This window comes from Carassius gibelio, chromosome A21, assembly GCF_023724105.1.
Source record: "Carassius gibelio isolate Cgi1373 ecotype wild population from Czech Republic chromosome A21, carGib1.2-hapl.c, whole genome shotgun sequence".
Lineage (NCBI taxonomy): Eukaryota > Metazoa > Chordata > Actinopteri > Cypriniformes > Cyprinidae > Carassius > Carassius gibelio.
In genome coordinates this window covers 13,557,630-13,585,554 of record NC_068391.1, presented here as the reverse complement: position 1 = coordinate 13,585,554, position 27,925 = coordinate 13,557,630, and the positions used below count along the sequence as shown (strand labels likewise).

At 36.3% G+C, this 27,925-nt stretch overlaps 4 protein-coding genes across 6 annotated transcripts; 3 read left to right on the top strand and 1 right to left on the bottom strand.

The window, feature by feature from the left end:
* Positions 1-1,711: 1,711 nt before the first annotated feature.
* On the top strand, positions 1,712-3,461 carry banf1 (BAF nuclear assembly factor 1). Its single transcript, XM_052537754.1, has 3 exons — positions 1,712-1,878; positions 2,442-2,612; positions 2,717-3,461. The coding sequence occupies exons 2-3, from the start codon at positions 2,487-2,489 to the stop codon at positions 2,861-2,863; spliced, it is 273 nt and encodes a 90-aa protein (XP_052393714.1). The 5' UTR covers positions 1,712-1,878; positions 2,442-2,486; the 3' UTR covers positions 2,864-3,461.
* An 827-nt stretch (positions 3,462-4,288) lies between these two features.
* Positions 4,289-7,886, bottom strand: gng3 (guanine nucleotide binding protein (G protein), gamma 3). Its single transcript, XM_052537755.1, has 3 exons — positions 7,721-7,886; positions 6,376-6,475; positions 4,289-5,239 (listed from the first exon to the last, which is right to left on the bottom strand). The coding sequence occupies exons 2-3, from the start codon at positions 6,472-6,474 to the stop codon at positions 5,111-5,113; spliced, it is 228 nt and encodes a 75-aa protein (XP_052393715.1). The 5' UTR covers position 6,475; positions 7,721-7,886; the 3' UTR covers positions 4,289-5,110.
* A 1,635-nt stretch (positions 7,887-9,521) lies between these two features.
* Positions 9,522-16,777, top strand: LOC127941975 (seipin-like). Of its 2 annotated transcripts, none has more exons than XM_052537476.1 (11): positions 9,522-9,751; positions 10,353-10,901; positions 11,075-11,156; positions 11,409-11,552; positions 12,524-12,658; positions 12,807-12,904; positions 13,013-13,154; positions 13,231-13,312; positions 13,396-13,461; positions 13,775-13,834; positions 15,725-16,777. In XM_052537476.1, exons 2-11 carry the CDS (start codon positions 10,585-10,587, stop codon positions 15,871-15,873), a joined length of 1,275 nt encoding a protein of 424 aa, XP_052393436.1. In that variant the 5' UTR covers positions 9,522-9,751; positions 10,353-10,584; the 3' UTR covers positions 15,874-16,777. The 2 variants fall into 2 exon arrangements, with proteins under 2 accessions (XP_052393436.1, XP_052393435.1); XM_052537475.1 differs by having other exon boundaries at positions 9,524-9,751; positions 15,668-16,777.
* Positions 16,778-16,844: 67 nt separating this feature from the next.
* Positions 16,845-27,919, top strand: LOC127941972 (nuclear RNA export factor 1). Of its 2 annotated transcripts, none has more exons than XM_052537471.1 (21): positions 16,845-17,084; positions 20,136-20,355; positions 20,443-20,611; positions 20,737-20,820; positions 20,923-21,027; positions 21,178-21,258; positions 21,343-21,412; positions 21,513-21,601; positions 22,184-22,291; positions 22,376-22,485; positions 25,748-25,784; positions 25,924-25,995; positions 26,077-26,132; positions 26,212-26,319; positions 26,456-26,517; positions 26,677-26,792; positions 26,872-26,914; positions 27,013-27,082; positions 27,164-27,346; positions 27,453-27,513; positions 27,593-27,919. In XM_052537471.1, exons 1-21 carry the CDS (start codon positions 17,051-17,053, stop codon positions 27,629-27,631), a joined length of 1,917 nt encoding a protein of 638 aa, XP_052393431.1. In that variant the 5' UTR covers positions 16,845-17,050; the 3' UTR covers positions 27,632-27,919. The 2 variants fall into 2 exon arrangements, with proteins under 2 accessions (XP_052393431.1, XP_052393430.1); XM_052537470.1 differs by having other exon boundaries at positions 16,862-17,084; positions 27,010-27,082.
* Positions 27,920-27,925: the final 6 nt, after the last annotated feature.

Genomic DNA, 27,925 nt, shown 5'->3' with positions numbered 1-27,925 from the left:
TAATAAACAACAAATCCCTAAACAAATACAAACCTCAAGGTTTCAAACTATTCATTACCTTTTATTTCCCTTATGTGCTTGTCTTTTGCACTATAAAGTTCCATCTCCTAGTTCTAATGTCCATTGAATGTAGCACAGCAACCCATGCTTCAGAAAAACATTCACGGCATACAAATGATTGTGCTTCCACGTGGTCTCCTAGAAGCTGTCAGGAGAACTGAAATATGATCTAACAGTAAAAACACTAAGGAAAACATGTCCTGGTATTTTAATGAATATTTAGGAGGATATGGAATATTTAAGTACATCACAAGCATATTTTGATTGGGCTGAATAAATCATTTTGTAGAAACACAAAGGTTAAGTGTGTAATTGTCTGAATGTTTGTGGAGCTCCGAAACTTATTCAACACTTTTTTTTTCAAATACAGATAAAAATGAGCAAGTTAGAGCATAAGATTCAGGGTGAAGCTCCTCTTTTTATTTCCAGATAGCTTGTAAACACAGCAGAGCTCATTCTCAGTAAAGACATGTTTCTGACAGGCGCACAGTCTAACAAGCAATGGACAAAGAGTGTTCTTCATTTTGTTATTCTGATAGTTTTTTAATCAGGAATACATCATTTCATCACTCCTCTGTATGTTAAAGAAATCAGAGAAGACATGAGAATAATCAATGAGAACAAAATGGAATAAGTGCTAATTTGAGCGGTCCTTGATCATGAAATCAATCAAGCGTCAATCAATCAAGCATCCTGGAAGGAGTAAGCCAATCAACATTACACAAACCATTCATTCAACATCAAATCATTCAGTTTAACAATACCATAATCAACCAACTGGTTTGTGGTACAGTTGAAGATTAAAAACTGTTTCTAAAGGAAAGACACTTTTTGACTGTGCTAGTTTATCAAGTCAGCATGCTGACCTCTCTTTCCATTCCAGGCTAGTATGCACAATTCTTGGATTGGGGTCGGGAAGAGTTATAGATAAATGCATGACCATAACATGATGGTTCTGCATGATCAGCATGAGACATCTGAAATATCCCCTTCAAAAGTGTAGGTAGTCTTGCAATGTATTCGGATAAAATACAGCTGAACAAAAAAAAACTGCCATTCTAGGGAACAATGCAAATTGTAGGGATACTAATAAATAAATAAATTAAAAAATTATATTGTGCAGTAACAGTTCTACGGTTCAAACGATTTGTGAAAATCAACAACAGTTTTCCTCATATATATATACATATATATATATATATATATATATATATATATATATATATAGACTTAGAATAAAAATCTATTTGTCTGCAGTGTTGATGTAAGCAGTTTTTAATGTATCACTGCCCCCTTGTGTTCATCTGAGAGTATGCGCTCCTCCCGGCCCTGTCAGTCTATGCAGAAAATCAGAACCAGAACCAGAAAATGACTTGTACTGTCAAACTCGTCAGAAATGTGAATGTGGGATGTGAGTTTTCATTAGCACATGTACTGAATTCTTGGATGAAGATTCTATTCTGGATGCTGTGCTATTATTAAACAATACATTTTTAAAGCATTTCACACTGTAAATAACTTGTTAATATACAATATGTGTTCATTTGGTTGTAAAAAAAATTAAAAAAAATAAAAATAAAAATAAAATATCTATTCAAATTTCTATTTGAGTTCCACCAAATAACTGGAGCCACTAGGAGGCCGTGTCTCTGAACAGCAGCGTGGTTCGAGCGGAAGTGGCGTTTTTCTTTCTAAAGGCGGGAGCAGGAAGCTGCGCTGTGTGTGTTATTTGGTTATTTTGGGCGCATTGAGACTGTGAAGTGTGAGCCTCTCGGCGTTTGCGGATGAGGATTGAAATCTCTCCATGATAGTGTGCAGGTATGATATAAACAATGATACAGCTGCACGTTTGATTAAGAATGCTGTTCATTCTGTTGTGTTTGCCACTTAGGTTATTATTATTATTATTATTATTATTATTATCATTTCAATGAACGGAGAATGGTGTGTCAGCTGTCATTGTGTGGCGCTGACCGCGAAGAAATGAGGCGAGACCGCAAAAACTAAATTAGGAACTCTTTACTCTTATCATCTGCATAATTTCATAACAATTTATTTATTAGTTATTATCTATCTGATGCGTTTTTGATGGTATTATTAATCCTTTGTGTAGTTTTTACTTTTGCTTTCACTTTAGTCTCTTAACTTACCTTCACTTTCCTTTCTCAGTGTTATGATACATATTAATATTGGCTGATTTTCAGGGAAGGCACATTTGCATTCTTGCAGTAAGGTTAGCTGAAATTATATCAGGAGTTGAATATGCTTTTATGCTTTCCTTTTGGTTTGAATCATATGTGCAGTTAGTTTTTGGCTGTGAAGAAATCAAACCTTTTAACAAAAATGTTTTTGTCCTGTTTCTCTACCTTATGCCATTAAAGAAAGTCAACCTAAAATCCCACAACCCTCTCTGATACAAATCAACAATGTCGTCGACATCACAAAAACACAAGGACTTTGTGGCGGAGCCCATGGGGGAGAAGACCGTTATGGCTCTCGCAGGAATCGGTGAAGTTCTTGGAAAGAGATTGGAAGAGAAGGGCTTTGACAAGGTATGATATAAAAATATGTTTTATTAATATACCCTGTAGTCATGAAACTGAAACTATTAATTTTTCTTTCTTTTTCACTTTTTGTTTTGTTTTTCTTCCTCTAGGCGTATGTTGTTCTCGGACAGTTCTTGGTGCTGAGGAAAGATGAAGAGTTATTTCGGGAATGGTTGAAGGACACTTGTGGAGCCAACACTAAACAGCAGGGCGACTGTTACAGCTGTCTGAGAGAGTGGTGTGACTCCTTCCTGTAGTGGAAGTTTTGTTGTTGTCGTATATTCACCCCCCAACACACACACACACACTCACACACACACTCACATTTGTATGTGAAATACATTTACCTCACTTTATAGTTTAGACTTTTTGGACATAATTTGTGGATGTATTGATATTAATTCTTAGCATAGAATTATCGCACTAGAAGGTCTTTTAGATAGGTACACTTGTAATAATTAACTACTCATCTTGTGTTGTTCAAACATCATTCACACTGGATCTGTAGTTTTGGGGGTGTGGCACAAAATCATCCAAAAATCCATGCATATGCCGTTCCGTTCCAGGCTGTACATGCAGCAGTAATCCAAAAACACATTTGCCATGAGCAACACAAATCATCCTACAAGTCTTTCCCCTTCTCTGTTTATGATGTTTGAAAGTTTTAACTGACTATGTCCAAAATGTGCCACTTTTAAAGGTTTATGTGAACTTGTCACTGTTCTGTAATATGTATTACCCAGATGATCAGATGCATAATGGTATCATTTCGTCATGGTTTTTATGCTCCCCAGCCACTAAATTGCCTTAATAAAAGTCTGGATTTGTTTTACTTGTTCATGTGTACCAAAAGAAGCGTGGTCCTGATTCATTCTGCGTAGTGTAGCCACTTCATTCACTTCTTGATTGGCATTTGTTGCTGTTAGATGTTTAAAATGCTACATGAATGGTCTAAGAAACTCCTAAATCTTATGAATCTACTTATTATTATTTATTTATTTTTTTTTGCATTTATTTTTTCTTTTTGATAAGATTATCCAAAAAGTAATAATTGATAGGGTGTGTGGTGAGTATGTGGAATGAAAAACAGTGTTACCAATCCAGCTCAACCTGTTGTTACGCTAGTGGAATTACCTGTTTTGCTTTGAATTATTAAAAATCATGAACTTACACCACTGTTAAAAAGTTTGCGATAGTTAATAAGTTTTAAAGACTAAGATGTATCTCATACTCATCTTGACTAGGCTGCATTTAATTTATCAGTAGAATTAGTAATATTATGAAATATATAAGAATAGCTTTTCTATTTTACTGTTTCTTTAAAATGTATTTTTTTCTGTAAAAGTAAAGCTGAATTTACAGCATCATTATTCCAGTCTTCAGTGTCATGATCATTCAGAAATTGTTCTAATATGTTGATTTGCTGCGCAAGAAACATTATCAAAGTTGAAAATGGTTGTGCTGCTTAATATTGTAATAACGGTGATCCTAGAATGATAACTAGAAAGTTTGAAAAGTATATTTTATTTACATTTTTCATTTGAAATAGAAATCTTTTGTAACATAAGTCTACTGTCACTTATGATTTTTCATCCTTGCTTAAAAGAAAAAATATAAATTTCCTCAAAAACAGTAGTGAGTTATTTTTTCTTCTAAATCTCAATAAGCGGTACACATAAGTGTTTTGTGTTTAAAAGTTTTATTCATTCATTCATTGGATTCTGTCTGCAATATTTAATCCATTACTTGGGACCACAACTTTTGACAGATGTTCTTTTTACATTTTTCTCCAATAATTTGTCTTTTAAGTTAATTTCCAACTCTTAGAGACTAGATACCTCTACTTCTTGTTTAAGTGGTCAGAAAAACTTAATTGGTTTTAGGAAATAACAAATCCCTTTAGGAACACTATGCACTGGTGGTATTTGTGTGTAGGTATCAGCAGTCTCACCTTCTCACAATGATCTAAACTTTAGAAGCTCTACCAGTTCATCAGAAATGTCTACCAGAGTACATAGCCACCTCAAACAAAACATGTAAAAAAAAAATCTAAATATACATAAAGAATTTGTAAATCACCAGAGTTTGCTATTGTGAAGAACACAACGAATGTCTTGAATATAATAACATTTGAAATCATTGAAATATCCAGACCCGCACCTATTTCCTTTTGCTTAATTAAAAAACTGTGTGCTTGCATATGTGTGTATCAGTGTGTGATTTCATCTAATCAGTTTGCATCAATCTTGATGTTATTTCATCCCTTTAATTAAAAGGAACAAGCCCCCCCCCCCCCCCCCCCCCAAAAAAAAATCAGGAGAATAAAAATATTCTCACAATTATGTTTTTGTCAATTTGGCGCTGTCAATTGCTGAAATTTGCATTTATTAAAGCTTAATTTGGGATTTATTTTGCTGTGTCGAGTAATGTGATGTGTTGTGTGATGTGCGTACATAAATCATTATTATCTAAATGAGACTAAGTCTGCGTCTCCGGTGTCCTTTTCAGAGAAGAGCACAGAAGAACTTTTTCTCCCTGAAGGGGTTTTCTGAAGTGGGCACAGGGGTGATGAGAGGGTCCTCACATGCGTGGGCATCACAGTATGCCATCAAGTCCGCCGCTGCCTTAGACACCTAAGAATTCAGGTAGATTATCAGTGCTGCAATTAAAAGCACTAAAACAGTTATTGATTCTCAGCTGATTGATTTCTTCTCAAGGTAAGACACTGCAGGGGAATCAGGTAAAAAGAAATGAACAAATAGATATCACCTTTCCCCAGTAAATTAAGATAATTGTTTTGTAAAAGTTTTCTGAAATGTTATGTTCCAATTAAATATGCACTAAATTGTATACATTACTAAAAGAGGAATCTGAACAAAACTTCTTGTTTTGTTTTGTTGAGTTTTTATAGAGAGGATTTTGGATCACTCCATAAATCAGAAAATATTGTCAAACATTATTTAAAAAAATTATACAAAATCAGGCAAATGTTATATGAACTTGCCCTTTTATAAACACCTTCAGAACACATTTTAATGTATGTAAGTGCTACTAAGATTGCTGCACATTAGAAAAAAAAATTGAGAAAACATGCTTGCAACTGAAGACACTACAGACAGAAATAAAGTGTAATAAAATGAACACTTGAATGGGTATTTTGAGTATTTTCTTTCTAGATTAAAATGAAGACAAGTGATGGATACAAAATAATGTCAAAATTGACCAGCATCTGAAAAACACTGGTTTTGCCTGTAGTGTCCTGCTTAATAAACTGCGCCTTCGTATTATGGATAAAACAGCATTTTAATCCAATATAACATTATATGAGTGAAATGCAAGGTTGAGGTCAATGTTTAAAGACTGTTGAATGCTTCAAATTCTACTTGTAGGACACACTTTACCAGGGGGACTGGAGAATCAGGTCAAACCTATTAACCTGATTCCAGATCTTTGATCACATCTGATTACAAATTAGTCTGCTACGTACAGGCTGGTATAATAAGACACTCTCAAAAAAGCTGTCACTGGTGCGGTAGTTTATTACAAGGGACACCTTTGTACCTAAAGAGTCAATATTGGTACTTTAAAGATACATATAAGTACCTAAAGTGTACATATTATTACCTAAAAACTACAATTGTGTCCTTTTTGAAAAGGTACCACCCCAGTGATAGTTTTTGTCCCCTTTTTTCTGCGAGTGAGGCAGGATTCCCACTGATTGGATTCCTGTTTGTCACATTTTCTGGTTATTTTGCATGGCAAACCTCACCTTGATCCGACAAAAACTGGCTTCAATCTTCAGCTGTTCCACCAGCTTCCTGGCCTGACCGACGCTCATGGTGCTGTTCACAGGGGTGTCTCCTTTCATCCTGCCACATACACACACAAAACCATCGATGCAAATTAAAAAAAAAATCTAAAGAAGAATGTTATTGGTTTAATGATGCTACCACTATTAAAGAATCAGAGGATTACACTTTACAGCAAGGTCCTTTTAGTTAATGGATTAACTAACATTAACTATCAATGAACAAAAGATCTGTTACAGTATTGACCCTTATTAACATTTTTTTAATAAGACAACTGTTATGTTAGCTCACCCATTCAATAATATTAACAGATACAACTTTAGATATAAATAATGTATTAGTAAATGATAAGTACCTAGTGTTAACAAATGAAACCTTATTGTTAATTGTTTGTGATTCTGTTTATAGTGCACATACAGTCTCTAATGGAAGCATCTTCTTGTGGTCCAAGACTCTCATACCCTCTGCTTCACTTCCTGTCTTTCCTCCCTTGGTATTATTTACTACTGCTTTGCTAAAAGCTGCTGCCCTAGAAAACCAAAACCTCACCTTTGATTGCAACGATCTGATAGCAACACATTTCATCATCCTGAATCCCTTCATTTCCAGGAGAAGATCACTGGAAATCTTTCTATAAACAGATTTAGAGCTATTCATGATCATCTCTCTGTCCCTCTCTCTCTCTATATATACAAACAAATATATATACACTGTGTGTGTATATATATATATATATATATATATATATATATATATATATATATATATATATATATATATATGTGTGTGTGTGTGTGTGTGTGTGTGTGTGTGTGTGTATATACACGTATATATAAAATAGCCTATGAGTAGAATAATTCTGAATTAGGATTTAAGCAGTGTATTGGGGCATGCCGGCCCCATTTTGCACATAGGATGTGCTTGAAGGGATCCAATCACCACATGTAATATACCATATTATTCTGAGTTATGAAGAAGAAAAACTGCCGTTTTGAATGGAATCTGGTTCAATGTAACATTTAGACATCAATGGATGAGGAAATCATGTGTTGCAGACAGAAAAAAAAAGATACAGATAAAGATACAGAAATGACAATCAGAGCTATTCATAAAAATATGAATTAGAAAAAAAGCATTGAATTTCAATAATGAAATGATAACAATACATTAAAACGATGTATAAAATAGGAGTTAATGGAGATCAAGAAGCATAAAAAAAAAGACCACAGGGGTGTATACGTCTATTTTTTTTTGTCATTCTGAGACTATTTTACCTTCTTTTCTCCCTTTCACACTATTTCTTACCCTTGCTGTATTCCTCGTGTGGTGATATCTCTCCCTCCTCTTCTTTCTTATTCCTTCTCTCTCTCTCTCTCTATCTGTCAGTGTTGTTGCTCTCAGTGCAGCCGGACCGCACCCTCATAGACAGTGTGGATGCTACCCAGTTCTGTACAGTCCAGTGCACTGCAATTCTGCTACAATGAACACCAGTCTCTTGGTACATTCATAAAACTCCCCTCTGCAGTGAGTGGAATGTGCCGGCCAGAGGGTGGGCGCCCGATTGGGTCTGATTTATTCTGTGGGCTGGCTCATACCATTTTTCTACCAGCATGGGGTTGATAGTGGGGGAGGGAAATGTATTGATGTAAAGCAGTGAATTTAAAACTAAAATCTCACAGAAATGATTTATATTGTTTAAAATGATACTGAAATATTTGATAGCAAGAAATATTTCTTGTTTAGTTTGCCGGTGGTGTTGCTGAAGCTTCTGAATAAGTGAGCCTTCCCTCTCCCTGATCTGTTACCATGGGAACTACTGCAGTCTCAGCATCTTTGTCTTGTACTGAGGCTCCATTTTGACTCAGTGGTCTCTCCCACCTTGGTTTAGATCTTAAACCCCCCACGTCTTTACATCACTCCACCCTCCCACTGCAATCTTTCTCATGTTACATTCATTTCGTTGCAAATCTGCCCCCTAGTTTCCTCCAGAGAAATGAAAATACTGTTATTTGAAAAATTTGCTGGCTTAAAGGGAGAATGGTTCTTAATGGTGCTCAGCAGGTTTTAACATGTTCTTGATTCATATTTCACCAATGAAGATGTCCAAGATGATAAAAAAGAATTGTATTTTATTTTTATTTATGTTGACTTTATACATGTTATACAAAATGTTCATACTGTTTAAAAAAAAAAAAACATAATTGAATATGTTGCGAAGAAAAACATGCCTATTTATATAACACAAAATGTGTGGTTTTTAGCCAATTTAATTTCTTTATTTCATTTAATTCTGTTGTATTTAATTTCATTTCATTGTAATTTTGAATTTCTTTAAGATTCTTCACACCAATGACCCTTGTTGTTTAGATATAGATAGACTGTTTTCCTCTATACTTATGTGTAAAATGTTGAAAAAGACATTTTGGTTCTTTTATCCTACCATTGCAATCAAGTTTTTTCTCTTTGAGAGAACTTCTTTGGGAAGTAGTTGTCTATCTGGTTTTAAAAAATGTGATAGAAACGTTTTGTTGAAAGATATATTTTTTATTTTTCTTGCAGTGGCCGTTCTATTGTATATTGTTGTTAATTTTTGTGTGTGTGTGTTACATTTAAAATAAAAAATAATTTCACAAAATGTATTAATTAATTGATTGATTAATAACATTTTAAGAATTTTTTTTCTTTCTGAAATTTCCATCGTTGTTAATTACTGATAACAATAAGAATAACAGGTTTCTTGAGAATTATGATTATTATTTATGTTTTTTAACTGGTTAAGGCTTCTTTCAAACAAGTGTTACTTGTTTCTGTTTCTGATTTTTTCATTGTTTTTTTTTTTACTTTCATTGTGGTAATGTTTCTTTTCATTGCAATAAAAATATTATTTTGCTAGAAAGTATTTGATAAAATAATTTCCTTATTAATCAAAACCGATTTTGTAAGCAAACAATTCGCATGAATAAATTGCAACACTGCATGGGCAGCACCGATGCAGAAACGCAAACGCGTCGAGGAGTATATTTTGTACCTCTTCTGTTGCCGTACGCGTGTTTCTATCACACCAGCAGCGGCGCCACTGAGTTAAACGGATAGTTGTTTTTCTCTGATCTGTAGAAAGAAAGTGAGGAACATTAGTTTTCGTTTTTGATTAAATATGATTTGTAGATCAATTCCTCTTGCTTAAAATGCATAGATTATGCGTCACTAGCACATAACAGAGGAAAGGAAGTGAAAGGGGTCGGTCCATTGGAGTTGTTCATTATATTATTGTAACGTTATTCTGAAGCATTAATATTTAACATCATTTGTCCATGGCGCATATTCGAATTAAAGAAGGTGAGTTTGAGGTTTATATTTCAATATAATGTAATTCAATGATAAAAACAACAGTGTATGGTAAAATGCGGAATGAAGACAGGTAGGCACCAGTTCAGAGACTAAAAATCATTTTAAAGATATAATTGTATGTAACGTTAACTGTTAAAGGATAAACTGAAAGTACAGGCACATCTTTTTATTCTGGTGTTTCATATTATACCGCATTATCGTTTTGCTTTATTCGTGTAAGACTGTCAAATGTACAAAAATGCATTATGCTGTAATAATTACAAACAATTAATTAAAGTTCTGCTTCATAGAGGACGTGTGTGTGTGTGTTTGTATATATTTAAAACTATATATATATATATATATATATATATATATATATATATAAGAATATAAAAATGTGTATAAACTTTAAAAAAAAGCATTTTTTATTTCTGACCAAGCAGAAGTATACAGTGCACAGTACAATATGGTTTGTATTTAATTTTGTCATGTTTTCATCTTAAAAAAGTACAAATGTGCTAATTAATGTTTGTATATATTATTGCAGTTATTTTGCAATTATAATATAATGAATGTGTTTAATTTTTTTTTTTCATTGCTTTTTTAGGGCTCTCTGTGACTGCATCGACAATAACGGAAGAAAGCTGGAAAAGCACATTTAAATCGTCAGATAAGAAACTAGAATTAGAGCTAGATCCAAATGTGCCTTTGGTCAGATTTGTGTTATGAGCTTTTAACTGATCCCTGTATTTTAAAAACCATTCATTCTGACTTTGGATTACAAGAATTATTAGATGTTGTGATGGACATATTAGTGGATAGCGTGTGAGGAGGTTTGGATGAGTAAAGAGGGAAAGACTCCTTTGCCTGCAGTGGGAGGGCTGACGAGCAGGCAGCGTGACATCAGAGGACCCACGTCTGGACGTGACACCGAAGGACTGCTGGCTATGGGAGCAGCAATGGGACCGTTACTGCTTTGGCTCCAGGATGTGGCAGCAGTAACTCTGCTGAGAGCTCGCAGGACGCTTCTTAGGGCTGCCATCCTGTTCTGTGTCCTGGTGCTTCTTCTGTGGGTCTCCATCTTCCTGTATGGAAGCTTCTACTATTCCTACATGCCCAGTGTCAGCTTCTCCACACCAGTACACTTCTATTACAGGTACAGACACGTCAAGGCTGATCGGGAACATCCCCGTATTGTTTTTTTACAACGGCCTATTTGCACATGACTGATTTCTTCATTATTTTGGTCCAATGAACAAATACTGTGGAAGGCATCACTGGAATTCGCTTTGTGGTTGATTCCTCTCCCCTGCGTTTCTTGTCTTACAGGACAGATTGCGATGCTTCAGATTCAGTCCTCTGTTCTTTCCCCATGGCTAATGTCTCACTCTTGAAGAATGGAAGAAACCAGGTAAACAAATTATAATTGTAATCAAATTATAATTAATTACACTAATTATAGACATGTTTTTACTGGTTCTTTTGGCATTAGCTAAATATACATGCAATGAATAGCCTTTGCTGTAAACATTATCTAACAAGCCCATTAATGATGCACAAGAAAATTGTAACACTTACATAACTGATGTATGAACACTGAGTATAAAAATGGATTTTTGTTCATATTTACAGCTTAGTGTATTGACTTGACTGTTTCTGGTAGGTGATGATGCCTGGTCAGGCCTACAGGATCTCTCTGGAGCTGGAAATGCCTGAATCTTCAGTTAACGCACAGCTTGGCATGTTCATGGTTAAAATGTCTTGCTATACCACTGATGGGACCGTCGTTCAGTCGGTGTCCCGCTCTGTGAGTGCAGACAACTCCCACAAAGTTCATTGTCGTTATGGTTGTGAAAACAGTAATTTAAATAAAATTAAATTATACCAATAACCTGTTCTAATAAGTGCTTAAAGTGGATTTCGGTATCACAACATGAAAATGTACAATATGAAAAATGGATATTCCTTTTGAGATTTGCTAATGATTTAACCTCATTCAATTATTCGGGTTTTTTAACATTATTTCTGTTAACATTTAGTGAGCTTTAGGTAATGGCAAATGTAATCTAAATATAAAAATAGGGAAATTGTGCATGCACAATCAATTATCCCCTATTAGCTAGATTATATTACTGTTCCAATTATTATTAATAATCTTATAAATAATAATCAACTTAATTAAAAGTGTCAGTAAAGTCTTTTACATTCTAATGAAAAAATAATTTTACAAATAAATGATATTTTCTGAACATTCTATTCATTGAAGTATCCTGGGAAAAAAAGTGTCTGTTTAAAAAAATATATTACGCAGATATATTAAAAAAAAAGACATTTTCAATTTTTATATTAAAAAACGTTTCATGAACATCCAAACAGAATATTAGAATGATTTCTGACGGATCATCTGACTGGAGTACCAGCTGTTGAAAATTCAGCTTTGCCATCACATAAATGAAAATCATGTTAAATATATTAAAATAGAAGAGAAAAAAAAGTTATTTAAAATTGTCATAATATTTGACCTTATAATATTTTTACTTTAGTTTTGATTAAATAACTGCAGCATAAAAAAAAAAATTCTTTTAAAACAAAATCTTACACACTTTTAGATGCACTCAAATCTCTGGTAGTGTGGAATGTGTTGTCCATCTTCAGTCTGATTTGAATTCACATTTGATGTTTATGGACACACAGTCAACCTTTTATATTAGAACACTTGTCTGTAAATGGCTGTTTCGCTCATATTTCTTGTGTCTTGTTTTGTTTTTTCCCCATCAGACAATGCTGCACTACCGTTCTAACCTGCTGCAGACCATGAGCACGCTGCTGTTCTCACCCCTCCTGCTCACAGGTGTGTCTGAGCAGAAACAGCTCATCGAGGTGGAGCTCTTTCCAGATTTCAAATCCGACCTAGTAAGTTTGTAAAATATGAGCTATGACACTGAAACATGTCACTGGCATTTTTCAGATTATTCATGTCAAGAGTACAAATCTTGGTATCATACATTTCTAAAATTTGTATTAATAAAAATCATGCATTATATTGACCTGTCCTCCACAGTACCAGCCTGCTGTTGGCGCTGTGATTGAGATTCAGTCCCGCAGGGTCCAGATTTATTCTACCCAGCTCAGGATCCATGCCTTCTTCACTGGCATTAGGTATTTGCAATGGTTTAGTTTTATTGGTTTATTTGACTATTCATGTTCCGTCAAGTAATGCATCTCAGCTCATTGACCATCCTGTAATTCTCTTCTCTTTTGCTACAGATACCTCCTGCATAATTTCCCTGTGATGTCTGCAATTGTTGGGGTGGCCAGTAACTTCACCTTCCTCAGTGTCATTGTGCTTTTCAGTTACTTGCAGTTCATCTGGGGAGGGCTCTATCCCCCCGAGCAGGTCAGAGTGAAGGTAAGACCATCTGTCGAATTTATTTAACCTTCATGCTGTCACGTTTCCACTGGATGATGTCTGTTTACACACATAGGTGATGATGGGAGACTCGACGCGTCTTCAGCAGAGGAGGGAAGAAGCACGGAAACGTATGCACTCATCTGCCAGCACTCCTAGTAAGAAACCACAAGCACTCACACGTGATCATTTCAAGCAAACAGATCAGTCACTACTATACAACTCTTCCACTGTCCCCCAGTCATGAAGTATGGAGGAGATAACAGTGAACTGGCAGATCCACCACAACGAACCAGTCGAAACAAAGGTGAGACAAGTAGGAAATTGATTAAACTGATGCAGTAGATCTGTGTATTATTGTTATGATCCAGATGGGGATCGAACTCGGGTCGGTGGTGGGAATATCCTTGGTGCTTATATAACTGCACCACTGGAGGTGCTCAAAAACAAATGCAGAGGAAATTCGAGTGAGGCTCAAAGTCTGACTCCTGAGATCTATCCAGTGGGAAACTCAGGAACTATAAGGCAGAACAATTCAGATTATATATTCACATGCTATGCCAAATAAATGCAGTGATTATGTCAATGAAGAATCAAACAAATCATGTTTGTTTGTGCAGGTGAGTTAGACACTCCTAGTGCGATTGGGACAGAGGATCACCTGCAGGAGGATGAAGCTGGTAAAAATATGAACTTTAAACTTTAAAGAATAGAATAAGACCACTTTGGGGTCTGTAAGACTGTTTTAAAATGTTTATGAAAATTATGTTAACGAAAATAAAATATAATTCATTATTAATATTGTAAAATATTACAGTTATGTAAAAACAACTTCTTTTTGAATATATTTCCTTCAGAAATCATTTCAATTTGCTGATTTTGTGATCAAGAAACATTTCCTTGAAAAGAGATGTGCTTCTTAATATTTTTTTAAATACAGCTTCTCTGTATTCTTTGATAAATAAAAAGTCCACAGAAGAGCATTTATAAGAAATATAAATATTTTGTAACATATTTAATGCCACTTTATCAATTGATATCAAATATCACTGATTTCAGTTTAATGTACCCTTGCTGAATTCATGTTTTAATTTCTTTAAAGAGCCACACAGATGGGAAATCAAAAATTACCTGTATTACAGTGTATGATGTAGCTGTCCATCAGTGTAAACAATGTGCAAAGTAATTAAACCAAAAAGTACACGATTTATAAAGTTATTGGCTTCTAAAGTATGGAGTCGACTCTGAATCGCTGAAACGAGTCGTTATAGATTTCAAATCTTTTGCCCATCTCTGTGTACGTCACTAGGAGCACTTTGCATAATAATCTCCGCCTATCGTCTTAGGAGCAAGGGAACTCTGACCTGCACCCCCCCCCACGCACACACACACACAGACGCTCTGGTTGGTGTGATAGCATCATGTCGAGGAGACAGTGTGTTTTTAATTGTAAAGGCAAGTTTGTTTTATTTTCACTGCCAAATAATGAAGATCAGAAAAACCAATGGCTAAAATTCATTTTTACCACAATACCAGAGCAGTACAACAAATCCTTGTTGTGTTCACAACATTTCACTGATGACTGCTTTTCTAATCTCGGTGAGTACAAGATTTTGTACTCGGTAAGAGTTTCATTTTTCATTAGCCCCTTTATTTAGAACAACGAGCATCTCCGAATCACAAGACGAACTATGATTATGAAGTTATGTGTTTGTTTTCTCCCGAGCGTCTTATCAGTTTGTGTGCTGTCTGCAGCCTGTCTGCGCTGATCTTCATGTACAAACACATCATTAAAATGAAGTGTAACTCCGTGAATACTCAACGAAGAGACATGAGATAGATATCTATAGCAAGCTTGACATGTCTACTTTAAAACTAAACAAGTGCTGCCGAAAACAGATATTCTGTGATAAAGTAATCCATATGAAAACAACGCGATGTCTGTTTTTCATGTCTCCCTTCGTTATATCCAATGTGAACACGCCCCCGCGCTGAACGCGCTATTCAGATTCAAACTGAAGCGCGGCTTGAATACACCCACACAGAAGAAAAAGCAGCGAGACTGTTCAAGTTTTTTATTTTACAGTTTGCTTCGCGGTGAGAGGAATAAGACATAATTCACCCCAAACAGATGCTAACGCATTGTGTACCGTGAAGTTGTGTGCGGAACAACCAATAAAAACTATGTCAGTTGACCAATCAGAACACAGTATGCTACCGAAAGGTGGGGTTTAAGGAAACTGAATCTTTTGAACAGCTTCACGCGAACCGTTTGGGGATCTCTGAGAATTGAGGTCATTTTAAAATGATATTTTGACAAAATTACAATGGTTTTTTAACCTTGGATGGATTTAAACCTAATGTACAGGACTTATAAACAGTTATAGGAAGCTTATAGGAAGGATTTTCATCTTACTGGCTCTTTAAAAAAATAATTCTGGACCCCGAACTGTGATGTAGTTTATAGAACAAGCTCATTCTTGATGACCACTGGTTAATATTTCCTTCAACAGCTCAGGATTCCTCTATAGATGAAGGTCCCATTTTCCTTAAGGCTTCTCATATTGCAGACACCAGTTTGAGTGAGGAGGACCCTGATCATGAGCAGAGGGCAGCAGGAATGGGAAATGGGACTCAAGATGAAGAAACCACCCAAGCGCAGTCCTCAGACTGCGAGGCAAGGCTTAGACAAAGGCATGGACCCTGGATGAGGCTCTGAGCTTAAAACACTGAAGCCACCATAAACGCACATGAATTCTGTTACATTAGAGCACATTATATGACTCATAGCTAGCATATTTGAAACATTCCTTTTGCAATGCAATGAGAATTACCTTAAGAATTTTTCAGATGCATCTGGAAACTTTACCTCGTAGAGCTGATATCCAGCTAAAGAGAAATTCCTGCTCTGCTGCTTTTGTTCTCCTTTAGCTGATTACTTACTATAGGACTTAAAAGTCCTGCTATGCTTTAATCTGGTCCGTGGTTCTGTTACAATATCAGTTTTGCATGTAAACTGTAACTAAGTGTGTAAAATGTGTCAACACTTCCATTTCTTTCAAATGTGTTCCTCTGCATTGTGATGTTCTCACAATCTTTAAAATGGCTAAGCAGTTCCACTCAACTTCTAGAGATATTAAATTATTATTTTTAATTAGTTCCAGTTATTCGAAAGCCGAAAATGCAAAACAATTTTTAATTTGTTTGAGAGAAGCACGTTACATATTATGAAAAATAATTAGAGGACATTTAAGTATCATTGATATGGGGAAAAACAAATGTTACTAGTATTATTATAAATATTTATAATAATTACTATTATTACTGCTACTGTATACAAAAATACTCATGGAATGTTAATCCTAATATGAAAAGATATGGTGTTTTTGTTTTTTATATTTATTAAATTAAATTATATTAGTGGTTCATGCGTATTTGTCCGCTGTAACCAAAGATTTACTAGTATATCCGCTATATTCGTTGCATAGAGATTTTGATCATATCAGTGAATTATTATGAAAGGAAGAGTTTGCAAATTTTCATTTTCCTTCTCCTTCATATGTTTTTTTTAATGCTTTTTTGTTTATTGAATAAATCAGACATTAAAGTAAAATGCTCAGTCACTGTGTTGTGATCTTACTCTCCAACACTAGGAGGCAATAGTGACGTGACGTGAAAACACCTCACTGGCTGTTAGAAGAAGAATGTGGCGCAGCTGCGTTTGAGGCGTTTTTCTCACACAAAACACTGGCAGAAAGAATCTTCCGATTTTGCAAGCTTACAAGGTGTTTATCTTAATTTCTCTCGATTTTGTGTTATTAAAAAAGAAAAAAAGAAAACCGCGACTGGGAATCCTGTATTTACATTTTAAAGTCGCGTTAAAGCCTTCTTCAAAGATGGCGGCAGCGGACGACTCGCGCTACTATAGTGGTAAGTTTGAGCCGTTAGCGAAAGCGCTAACAGCCATTTAAATTCTTTGACATTAATAATGTTTAGATTATTCAGATTATTCACAATCTTATTGCATCTCAAATGCCGTTTCCTAACTCTGAGTGGTCTGTCATAGTTTAACGCTACCCTATAATTTACATAAGTAACGTTAACATCTACGTTAGCTAGCTAGCTTTTGTTTTTGTAGGTGCACTATGTTCGCTGTTAGTTCAGACAAACGCATTATTCAAACTGATTTTACCGAATATTATGTTATACTTTGTGATTTTGTGGAAGATTGAGAAAGAAATGGAAATTGATCGGCGTGAGCTGACCACATGGTGAATGTGTTGAGATTGACCAACCTGAAGCTGTGATATCAAGATATATTTGTGAATAAAATAACCTCAGAGGAGCCTTATGGCAAATTTCATTTCCTTAATTGTTTTTCAGACTTACACGTTACAGTCATGGCGAGAAGTTTAGGCAGTGACGTAAATTTTGTGTTTTGCAAAGTTTGCTGCTTAAAGGCATACTCCACCCCAAAGTGAAAATTTTGTCATCAATCACTTACGTCACCTTCTTGTCGTCCCAAACCTGTAAAAGCTTCGTTCCTCCTCGGAACACAATTTAAGATATTTTGGATGAAAACCGGGAGGTTTGTGACTGTCCCATAGACTGCCAAGTAAGTAACACTGTCAAGGTCCAGAATACTATGAAAAGCATCAGCAGAATAGTCCATCTCCCAGCAGCGGTTCAACCGTAACATTATGAAGCGACGATAATACTTTTTGTATGGGGGATGGAGCTAGCTCATAATTCTGCCCATAAACCCTGGTATCAAAACGCCCTGAAAGAGCGGCGACTTCCAACGAAAAATTTGGGGATGATCCATGCGTTGTCCAGCATGTTGGAGCACCATCTCGCAAAGCAAGAGTGATGAAGAAGTGGCTTAAAGATCTGACATGAAATAGTACTCAGAAAATGTCTGTTTTTTGAAAGTGATCAATTTATTGAACCTTTAAAACATAATAGAAACAAAAACCTTCCAATAATATTTTCTAAGATTATATTTTAAAGTTTTGTATTTGTGGTGAGATTTAGATTTTTTTTTTTTTTTTAGGAATTAAAGTATCAAATACAGCTTTATAGAGTTAAAACTTGTGTGAAACATAAAAGTCAGTTGAGTAACATTTTTGTGCATGAAGCGGCATGTGCGTCTTGTGACGATTAAACTTCAGAAGGCTATGATTTCATTAAATGAGCATGAGTGCAGCATGTTTCAGAGTCCAGTGTTATGCTGGCTGCACACTAGACTATTTTCAAGTCCTAAACTTTTTTTAAAACCATAGGAGACCACGGACATAAAGGCAGTTTTAACCAATTGTTAGCCTTATAGTCCTCTGAACGCACACACTAGATAATTCCAGCAAACTGCGAGACCACACACTTAATAATTGTAGGAATGATTTTATAGTGACACTAGCACCCCTTTCACACTGCCATTCCGGCAAATACAGGGGTAAAGTGTTCCTGTAATTGTTCCCTGGTCGCTAGATTTGGCACTTTCACACTGCCAGTGATGACCCAGTATATGTGCGTGCTTTCACACACAACCCTTGAAGATCCCGTAACGACACGTGACATCAGCGCGTGACGTGTAATGTACGAGTCGACAACGCTTGGCACGTTATACTTTAACTGAAGCAAGCAAACGATCTCGGCGTCAGCGCGGAAAGTGAGGAACTAACTGATCTCTGCTTCCTTACAGTTTGCACATATGTTTTCGTCGCGAATGTTGATCTTCCTTCAAAACAGCCGGTAAAAGAGTCGCGCGATAACGCGCGTCATCACTTCGATACGGAATTAGATCTGGCTTTTGTTCACACAGCGCTCGTTCTGGATCGATTACCGCAATGTTACTAGGTCCCCGACCCGGGTTCAATTCGGTAATCAATTCCAGGACGTGGTTGCTTTCACACAGAAGGCGACCAGGCAATGTTACGGGAATATTGCGGGTCCGACGTGCAGTGTGAAAGGGGTATAGATATCATGGACACTCACAATATCAAATGTGACTAGAGAAGATAAACAAATAGAGAATAATTGGTGTTGTCAGTTGGGTCTCATGGTGCGTGTTCTGTTTCACAGTTAAAAGCAAAGTATAACAAAGAATATGGGCAATGTATTCTGCTTTCCTGGCATTTTTTCACGCCTCCCAATCTTTCAGGAATGCAAATCGGCTTTAAAATCAGCCTTAAAATCCTCTAGTGTGTACTGTGCAGCCAGCATTGCTGGGATACAGTAATATTTCTGCTGTTCCAAAAGCGCCTCTTAATGGCAAAGAATGAATTTGCATTTTTCAATAAGTCTGTCTGCTGGTTCTGTTCAGACCAGTGTGAAAATCGACCCATTTTATGCATTATAAAAATCTAAACAATTAAAAGACACGCATATCTATTTATATATTTATATGTATATATATATATATATATATATATATATAATAAATATAATAATTGATTGCTGATTCACTCCAAAGATGCATTTCTTAAAATTTGTAACAAAATTTAATCAGTTTTTGCTTAGAACAAGGAAAAATATCTGTCAAAGGTGCAAGAACCATGATCTTGATTTGCCTGTGAATTAAGATTATTTTTATTACCCCCACTGGCAGATTTTTTATTTATTTTTTTAAGCAAAAATTTAGAAAATTATAAAAAATGTTATTTTATAAAAACAAGACAAAAGCAAAAAAGTCCTTTTTTTTTGCAGTGTAACTGTTTAATATAATTGACACTTTTGAAATGGGATGTTTACCATTTTATAAAACTATTCGTTTTTGTGAAAACCTGTATCTAAACTGTACATTCAGATTTTTACAGTCATTGTTTAGTATGTTACCATAGACATTGCTCTACCCCGCTCGTATGGTATTAATTTTATTTGTGCAGGTGTGATTTTAAAAATCCTGCAGGTATCCTGACAGTCTCTTTGGAAGTAATGTGTAATAAAGTCACACCTCTGACTCTTTCGTCTTCCATCTATCAGAGCATGATGATCGTGTTGGTGGACCAAAGCACCGTAATCGTAAAGGCAGAGGCCCTTTCAGAGCCCCCCTGTACAGCGATCAGTTTTCTCGACCGAGGCATCGAGGTGGTCGTGGTGGTGGAGGAGGAGGAGCCCCTGGTCCTTGGTCCAGACTTCAGGATGATGATGGAGATGTGACCATGTCAGATGGTCCTCAAGACATGGGATCCCAGCGCAGATTGTAAGCACTTTGGGACATAATTACACTTATTTTCTTATTTAATCATTGAGGTACAGCAGTCAAGATTTTGCTAATGCTTGTTTTCAGCAATCCATATGGCAGGCCACAGAATCGCCGCGAGGAACGCAATTGCAAAGGACGTGGCGGAGGCAATGGCAACGGTGGTGGAAATGAAGATAGAGGTGGCAATCGATATGGAGGCAGAAATGGTGGAGGTGGTTCTGATGGAAGCCGCAAGAACTGGTTTAAAATGACTGTTAGTGCTTTAAACGTCAATAGCACATCAATAAAGCAGTTATTAATGTTTAAGGCTTTAATATAAAATTGTTTGTGGCCTTATTGGAATATTAAATTGTGATTTGTATTTGTTTCTGGCCACAGATTCCTTTCGGGAAGAAATATGAAAAAGATTGGCTTTTGTCTTCACTTCAGAGCGCCAGTTCCACAACATTTCATGCCGTTCATGTAAGTCTACACTAAAATGCATTCCCTCAGCATGCCTATAGAAAAGCTTCAATGTTTGTCATATTACTGAATCTTTTCCGTCCTGTCTTTTTTTTCTCGTAGTATCACACTGATGGCAATAAGGCCCAGTTTTATGTTGATGACTCCACAACTGCTAATGCTTTGTTTAAAGCGTCACGAAAAATAACAGACAAAGATGGATATAAGGTAATATTCAGTATATTTGATGCATCATAAACACTGAAAGATAATTTTCTAAAGTATTAATCATTAATCTTTTTATGTACGGATTTGAGAATTTGTAGTTTAACCCTGTGTTTGAGCTTGTAATTGATTGTCAATCTGTGGGTTGGATAGGTGACTGTTCTAATGAACAGCTGCCCACCTCCTACTTTGATCTACACTGACCTGAAGGCCGCAGATCTGGAGCATTTGAAGGTGAGTGAGTGTTATTTGCAGGTGCCTTTAAGAGGATGTTTTCGTTTATTTCATTTATGGCTAATAACTGACTGTCTTCTGCAGCAATGCATGGCCAAGCGCTTTGATGGGTCGCAGCAGGCTCTGGATCTGAACAACATCAGAGTCGATCCAGGTTAGACTTTCATCCAGTCATCTTTCTCCTTACGAAAACAGTTATTCTGTTAGGGTTGTTGTAGGACATAGCTCAAATGTTTGCTGTTCTTTCCTGGCAGATTTGGTTTCTCAAAATATTGAAGTCACTTTGAATCGGAGGAACTCCATGTTGGCGGTTATCAAAATAATTGAGGAGAACATTCCTGAGGTACGTTATATTTTACTCGAATGATGTAATGCCTTAAAATGTACATTTATAAAAAATCGCACTGTTTTAAAAGGTTTGGGTCCAATTTATTTATTTTTTAAATGAAAAATAAGTTAATAATTTTATTCAGCAAGGACACGTTAAATTGTGAAACCGTGACATTAAAGACATTTAGAATGAAATGATTTCTATTTCAAATAAATGCTGTTCTTTAGAGCTTTAACAGAGTATTAAATGTATATTAAGCAGCACAACTGTTTTGGTAATTAAAATAAATATTTTTTGAGCAGCAAATCAGCATTTTAGAATGACTTCTGAAGAGTAACAATGATGAAAATTAAGCTTTGCGATCACATGAATAAATTACATTTTAAAATATCTAACAATAGAAAACAGAATTGCAATAATATTTCAAAGTATTTCTGTTTTACTGTATTTTGATCAAATAAATGCAGCCTTAGTGAGAATGAGTCTTCTTTTGAAAGCATTAAAAATCTTACAACCCCTTACCATACTTTTTAACATTAGTGTACATTAATGTTTAACTCCATAAGTGTGATCCAAAAACTTTTCCTTACACAGCTGGTTTGTCTGAACCTGAGCAACAACCGGTTGCACAGGCTCGATGACTTGGCAGATATTATCAACAAAGTCCCCAACTTGAAGATTCTCAATCTGTCACATAATGAGGTACGTTTATACTCCCGGACACCTGTAGATTTACTGTTTCCTGGACGTTTTTCAATCATGTCATGACATTGTGTCATCTTGTAGCTGAAGACGGAGAGAGAACTTGATAAACTGAAGGGTCTGAAGCTGGTCGAACTCTCATTGGAAGGAAATCCATTATGTGGACACTACAAGAACCAGGCTGACTTTGTCAGGTTAGTCTTCTCTGCCGTATATTGGCAGAAAAATACTATACACAAGTACATAAATCCCTTCCAATCATATAGTCTTATATTACTTGGCAGTAACAAGCCTCTTAAAACTATAGATAATAATCAGATAGATTTACCGTAAAGTACATTAGAATGTAATGCATACATGCTTTGCTCTATGAATTGCAGTGTGTCCAGCAATACAAAATCATGCTCGCACAGAAACGTCTGCGTTCGCGTACTTGCGTAGAGTATCTTTCAGGCCTGAAAAAGAAACGTTTTGCATGTTAGTGCACACATGCACAGGAATGCATGCATATGCAATGACACGCCCCATGTAGTTCAGTTAAAAAACAACAACAAAAAACCCTGCAACACTGAGAGAGGGTGTTGATGGCTCTATTACCAGTGTGTAAAGACACCTAGAAAACATGGCAAACATTATATCTCCATTAGAGACAGACACATATACTTATATCGTGTGTTGAATGTTTCAGATTTGTGAGTTGATATTCACTTTGCTTTTGGTTTATTCTGGAGAAACAGTAATTCCCTGGCAGGAGAGAGTCTGATGTGACATTTGTAAGGACTTTCTTAGTACAAAGGGTCCTTTTTGTAACATCACGTTTGAGAACAAGGTGTTAGTTCTTAATTGCCTCTAATCACTGTATATTGTTCTAAAGAAAAACAATAATCCCATCTCAGGTAACTCCCAGTCTATTAGTGATTTAAATGCTAAAGTAATGATCATTCAAGCCTGTCTGTAATATGCAGGTGTATTAATTCAACACCTCTGGTTTCCACTACTGCTTTGCTTTCATTCTTGCTTTTTTCGGACCTTCTTTTCTGTCCCCTCACTGTTGGCCCTGTAGCTTTTTGCACAGAACACAGCGATTGGTTTTTCTAAAGCATTTCAGCATATTGTAAATCTCATTAGCTAATACTTCATTAGTTAAATTCAGTTTAAGCGGCAGCTCCTGCATGTGACCTCCCAGAATGGCAATGAATAAGTTGGCGTACAAGGACAGAACAACCATTGGAGATGATGCTCTGTTAAGTACATTTGTGCTCCACCTGTCTAAAATGCTGGCACCCTCCTCCCTCCACCCGCCCCGCACATGTCTAACACCTGAAGTAATGCTGATGCTGTGTGGCCAGTGAGAGGCTGGTTAGTCAACGACGGGTAAGATCCCAACTTTTGATTCTGGGACAACCTAAGGCAGGCACAGCCGCAAAACTGGCCACAGCCAACGTCTTGAAGATGAAGAAGACCATTCAAGGAAGAAGATGAGCTGTCTGTAAGGAGATGCCACGGGTGGGGAAGGAGAAGGGAGGTTTTTAAGAGAAACCTTGAGCCAAGCACTCCTCAGAAACGTGAGCTTTGTTTCACGGTGCAAAATGAAAAGTGAGAGTAGAGGCAATTCTCTCTCTCTGTTTCTGTATTGAAACCAAGGTGGAGGATAGTTCAGTGGTCAATCTGACCATTTTCACGATCCTTGTCCTAGAGCACTTTGGAAGAAAAACATCAGATCGTCTTTTCAGCAAAGAAAAAAACATTGAGAAGAAAATACTTTAGGAGGATCACAAACAAGTTTTTGAATATTAATTTCAGTACAAAATAAGCTCAACTGCAAATCGGACTAAATAAGAAATAGAAACGGAAGGTGTCTGGGCTCAAATGAAGCTTTAATTAATTGTTTGAATGAATACCCTACTGTTCTTAAGTTTAATAGTAGGGTCCAAATAAAGTAGGGTGAGTAACCCATACACCTTTTATAGCACTCATTTATTTTAATCGTTTTCTGATCTGTTCCAGAAGCTCGGGGTTCAACATTTGTGCTCTTCCAAGTTTATTCTTTGCCCTTTTTTTTGTGACCCTGATTTTATTAACTCACACTTCTTTTGCTTGAACTCTTTTACTGTCTTCTCTGTGGTTCATCCATAAGTTTCTAGTCTCCCCCCCCCCCCCCCCCCACTGTTATTTTCTATTATTAGAACTAAATGTATTTATTTTAATTTAACTTTTCCCCTTAAGTGTTAAAACACTCAATAAGCAGTTTTTCACTTTAAGCTTTAACAACTCAACATGCCAACATTTGTCAAGCTATAAGCTAGTGCCTGATGCTGTCTGTTTAAAAAAATTAAATAATATTAATGCAAGAGCCCCATTGAGATAAAACTGTAAGAACCACCAGTGTGATTACACGGTGTCAGATCTCACTTAATTATATCAAACTCTCTCCTTTCCATTGAATACACTTTTTAAATGTGCTAATAAATTAAATAATAAAACTGACTGACTGATTGATTGATTGATGGTGTGAATGTACCCCAAACTCTACACCTCACAACACCCCACTGCCCCCATCCCTTGCCAGCCTGCGTGGGTCTGTGTTTCGGCCTGTAGGGGGCACCGGTGGTGAGTATTGTGATTGGGTAAGTACTGTGCCGGGGGGAGGGAGGGAGAATGAACAGCGCTGTGATTGGCTCATTGTTACCATGGCTCTGATGCCCTACAAAACAAGTACAAAACAAACTTGATCAAGTATTCAGCAAACCTTCACTGTTTGTTCAAATGAAAAGAATGGTGTTTGTTTAAACTGTTACACTACTCTTCAAATGTTTGGTGTCACTAACATAATTAAGAAATGTATACCTTACATTGGTATTCAGAAAGGCTCATTAAATTGAGTGATACATTTATCATGTTAGAAAAAAGGTCTAATTCTACTAAATGGTGTTCTTTCGAATTTTCTGTTTTTCAAAGACTCCTAAATATTTTTTTATAAAGGTTTTCACATACATTTTAAGAAATGTTTCTTATGCACCAAATCAGTATATCAGAATGATTTCTGAAGGATCATGTGACACTCAAGACTGGAGTAATGATGCTGAAAATTCAGCTTTGAAATGTATTCAAATAGGAAGTTATTTTAAGATAATTGTAGTAATATTTCACGATATTACTGTTTTTACTGTAGATTTGATTAAATAAATGCAGCCTTGGTGAGTATACATTAAAAAAAAGAATCCTACTGACCCCAAACTTTTGAACTGTAATGTCTAAATTGTGTAAATCCTCAGTTTTACAATATCTCAGGCCTGACGGATAATTATCTGTAAGTAATACTCTTCACCTGTTTGTCCCATACATAAGGTGGTCTGATTTAAGTTTTTGAGTGTTTGTGTGGGACTGTTTCATTGGGACGAGTGCAGTGCGTATTAATGTTGTCTCTCGTGTTTTGTCTTTGTGATTTTTGGACAGTGCCATTCGGGAACGATTCCCCAAGCTGCTCAGACTGGTAGGAAATCCACAGTGTAACATTAGCTTTAGACCAAAAATTGTTGGTAACCATAAGAAGTGAATATGTAATCACACTCGCTCTTTGGTTTAATTATTTATTAGATTCATAATTTGTCTGTTTATTGTTTAAACCACAGGATGGACACGACCTTCCACCTCCCATTGTTTTTGATTTGGAAGTTGCTCCTGCGACTCTCCCCCCCTGCAAGGTTTGCTCAAGTTTTTTTTTACCACTTTGAGATGCCCATTTTTAGCTTTCAGTCTTAACTTCTGTTTTACTTCAAACACAGGCCAGCTACTTCTGCTCTGAAGAAATCAAGAACATCATCCTTTGCTTCCTGCAACAGTATGTATTATTTGGTCTTTATACAACAGTTAAACTTAAACATTCAGATCAGTGTTCATGTATCTGTCTCACCCTCCAGGTATTACAGCATATATGACTCCGGAGACAGACAGCCCCTACTGGACGCCTATCATGACGGGGCAGCTTTCTCCCTCAGCATTCCCTTCACCCTTCAGAACCCTTCAAAGTACAGTATACTTCCTCTATCTTCGATCATCTAGTCAGCATCACCACCGTTGACTTGTACTGAGCAGTATGATCTGATCTTCCTTCCACGTGGTCTGCTAACATTTCCTTGTTTTCCTCAATCCTTTTGTCTGCAGAAGTAGTTTAGGCGATTATCAGAAAGACAGTCGCAATATCAGACGTATGAAAGATGACCCCAGTAAGTTGTTATTTAATAATCTAAATCAAGCTTCTGTTGTCTTCTAATTCGTTAGTTTTTGCAACATTAAAGCACAATTGCATGTTTGGATTTGGCCTGTAAAATTTCGCTGTGTATTTAGTATTAAATTGGATCCTGTGTTGTGCCGTTTTCTTTCAGCTACACGGTTTCGTCTAATGAAACACACAAGGTTAAATGTGGTGGCTTTCCTGAACGAACTCCCCAAAACTCAACATGACGTCGCCTCCTTGATCGTCGACGTCAACACCTACACAGTGAGTCAAATTTGTGGGTTGCTGGTTGCATATTTCACGTTCAGTTTTGCGGTTCTAATAACACCCGTGTTGTCTGCAGGCTACATTGTTGGCATTTACAGTCAGTGGAGTTTTCAAAGAGAGTGAGTTTCATCTAAAACGATTCTGAATCAGTAGTTTACTCTGAACTATAAGAGTTTTGTGACCCGGAACATCATTTTCTCTTTTTTTAAATAAGTAGATGGCAAATCCCGAGACTCGTTCAGAGCCTTCTCCCGGGTGTTCATCGCTGTTCCTGCTGGAAATACTGGGTATGATCTCACATATGAACATTTATTTTGCTTAATGTGCCATAGGTCCCATCATTGTAACATTTATTTTAAACTCTTCAGCCTGTGCATTGTAAATGATCAGCTCTTTGTTCGAAATGCCACTACGGAGGAAATTCGGCGTGCGTTTGTTGCTCCAGCCCCCACACCGTCCAGCAGCCCTGTGCCCACTCTGTCTGCCCCCCAACAGGAAATGCTTGCTGCCTTCTCCCTCAAGTCTGGCATGAACCTAGAATGGTCTCAGAAGTAAGGACTACAATATGTTTATTATTGCTTTTGCTAGATATTTGATATTTGCTAGATTCATATAAAGATGGATAGCTTGTCAAGGTCAGAACTTTCGTTTTTTCAGATGCCTACAAGACAACGATTGGGATTTTGAAAGGGCTGCTCAGATCTTCACTGGCCTTAAGGTACACTGTAAAAAAATGCTCATGTGTCCTGCATTTATGAGTGTCTTTTGTCCTTTATTGAATTTTTTTTTTTTTGTAGGCACAAGGAAAGATCCCAGATGTCGCATTCGTCAAATGAAGAGTTATTGTTAGGGGTCTTATGGAAACCCTAAACCACAAGGGGTCTTCCTGATTCTTCCCAGCCAAAATAAATGCTAGTTATTTTTTTCTCCGTATTTTTGTTTTCAAAAGTTCTCAATTTAACCTCTTTAAAATTTTAAATAGGAAAAAGAAAACCTCAGGAAGGCACTAAGACCATTTACTCCCCACTATGTGAATTTTTTCTCCCCAAAATTTGCAGTTTCCGTTAGTTGTACCTGTTCAATGCTTGTTTTGTAAAATAAATATTAACCATGATTTTTATGTACTAGAC

Coding starts and splice junctions, on each gene's coding strand:
- banf1 (XM_052537754.1), top strand. CDS start 2,487: ATGTCGTCGACATCACAAAAACACAAGGACTTTGTGGCGGAGCCCATG. Junction 2,613..2,716: donor AAGAGAAGGGCTTTGACAAG/GTATGATATAAA, acceptor TTCTTCCTCTAG/GCGTATGTTGTTCTCGGACA.
- LOC127941975 (XM_052537475.1), top strand. CDS start 10,585: ATGAGTAAAGAGGGAAAGACTCCTTTGCCTGCAGTGGGAGGGCTGACG. Junction 10,902..11,074: donor CCAGTACACTTCTATTACAG/GTACAGACACGT, acceptor CTTGTCTTACAG/GACAGATTGCGATGCTTCAG. Junction 11,553..12,523: donor TTCAGTCGGTGTCCCGCTCT/GTGAGTGCAGAC, acceptor TTTCCCCATCAG/ACAATGCTGCACTACCGTTC.
- gng3 (XM_052537755.1), bottom strand. CDS start 6,474: ATGAAAGGAGACACCCCTGTGAACAGCACCATGAGCGTCGGTCAGGCC. Junction 5,240..6,375: donor CCAGTTTTTGTCGGATCAAG/GTGAGGTTTGCC, acceptor CTGAATTCTTAG/GTGTCTAAGGCAGCGGCGGA.
- LOC127941972 (XM_052537470.1), top strand. CDS start 17,051: ATGGCGGCAGCGGACGACTCGCGCTACTATAGTG. Junction 25,996..26,076: donor CGACTCTCCCCCCCTGCAAG/GTTTGCTCAAGT, acceptor CTTCAAACACAG/GCCAGCTACTTCTGCTCTGA. Junction 26,133..26,211: donor ATCCTTTGCTTCCTGCAACA/GTATGTATTATT, acceptor CTCACCCTCCAG/GTATTACAGCATATATGACT.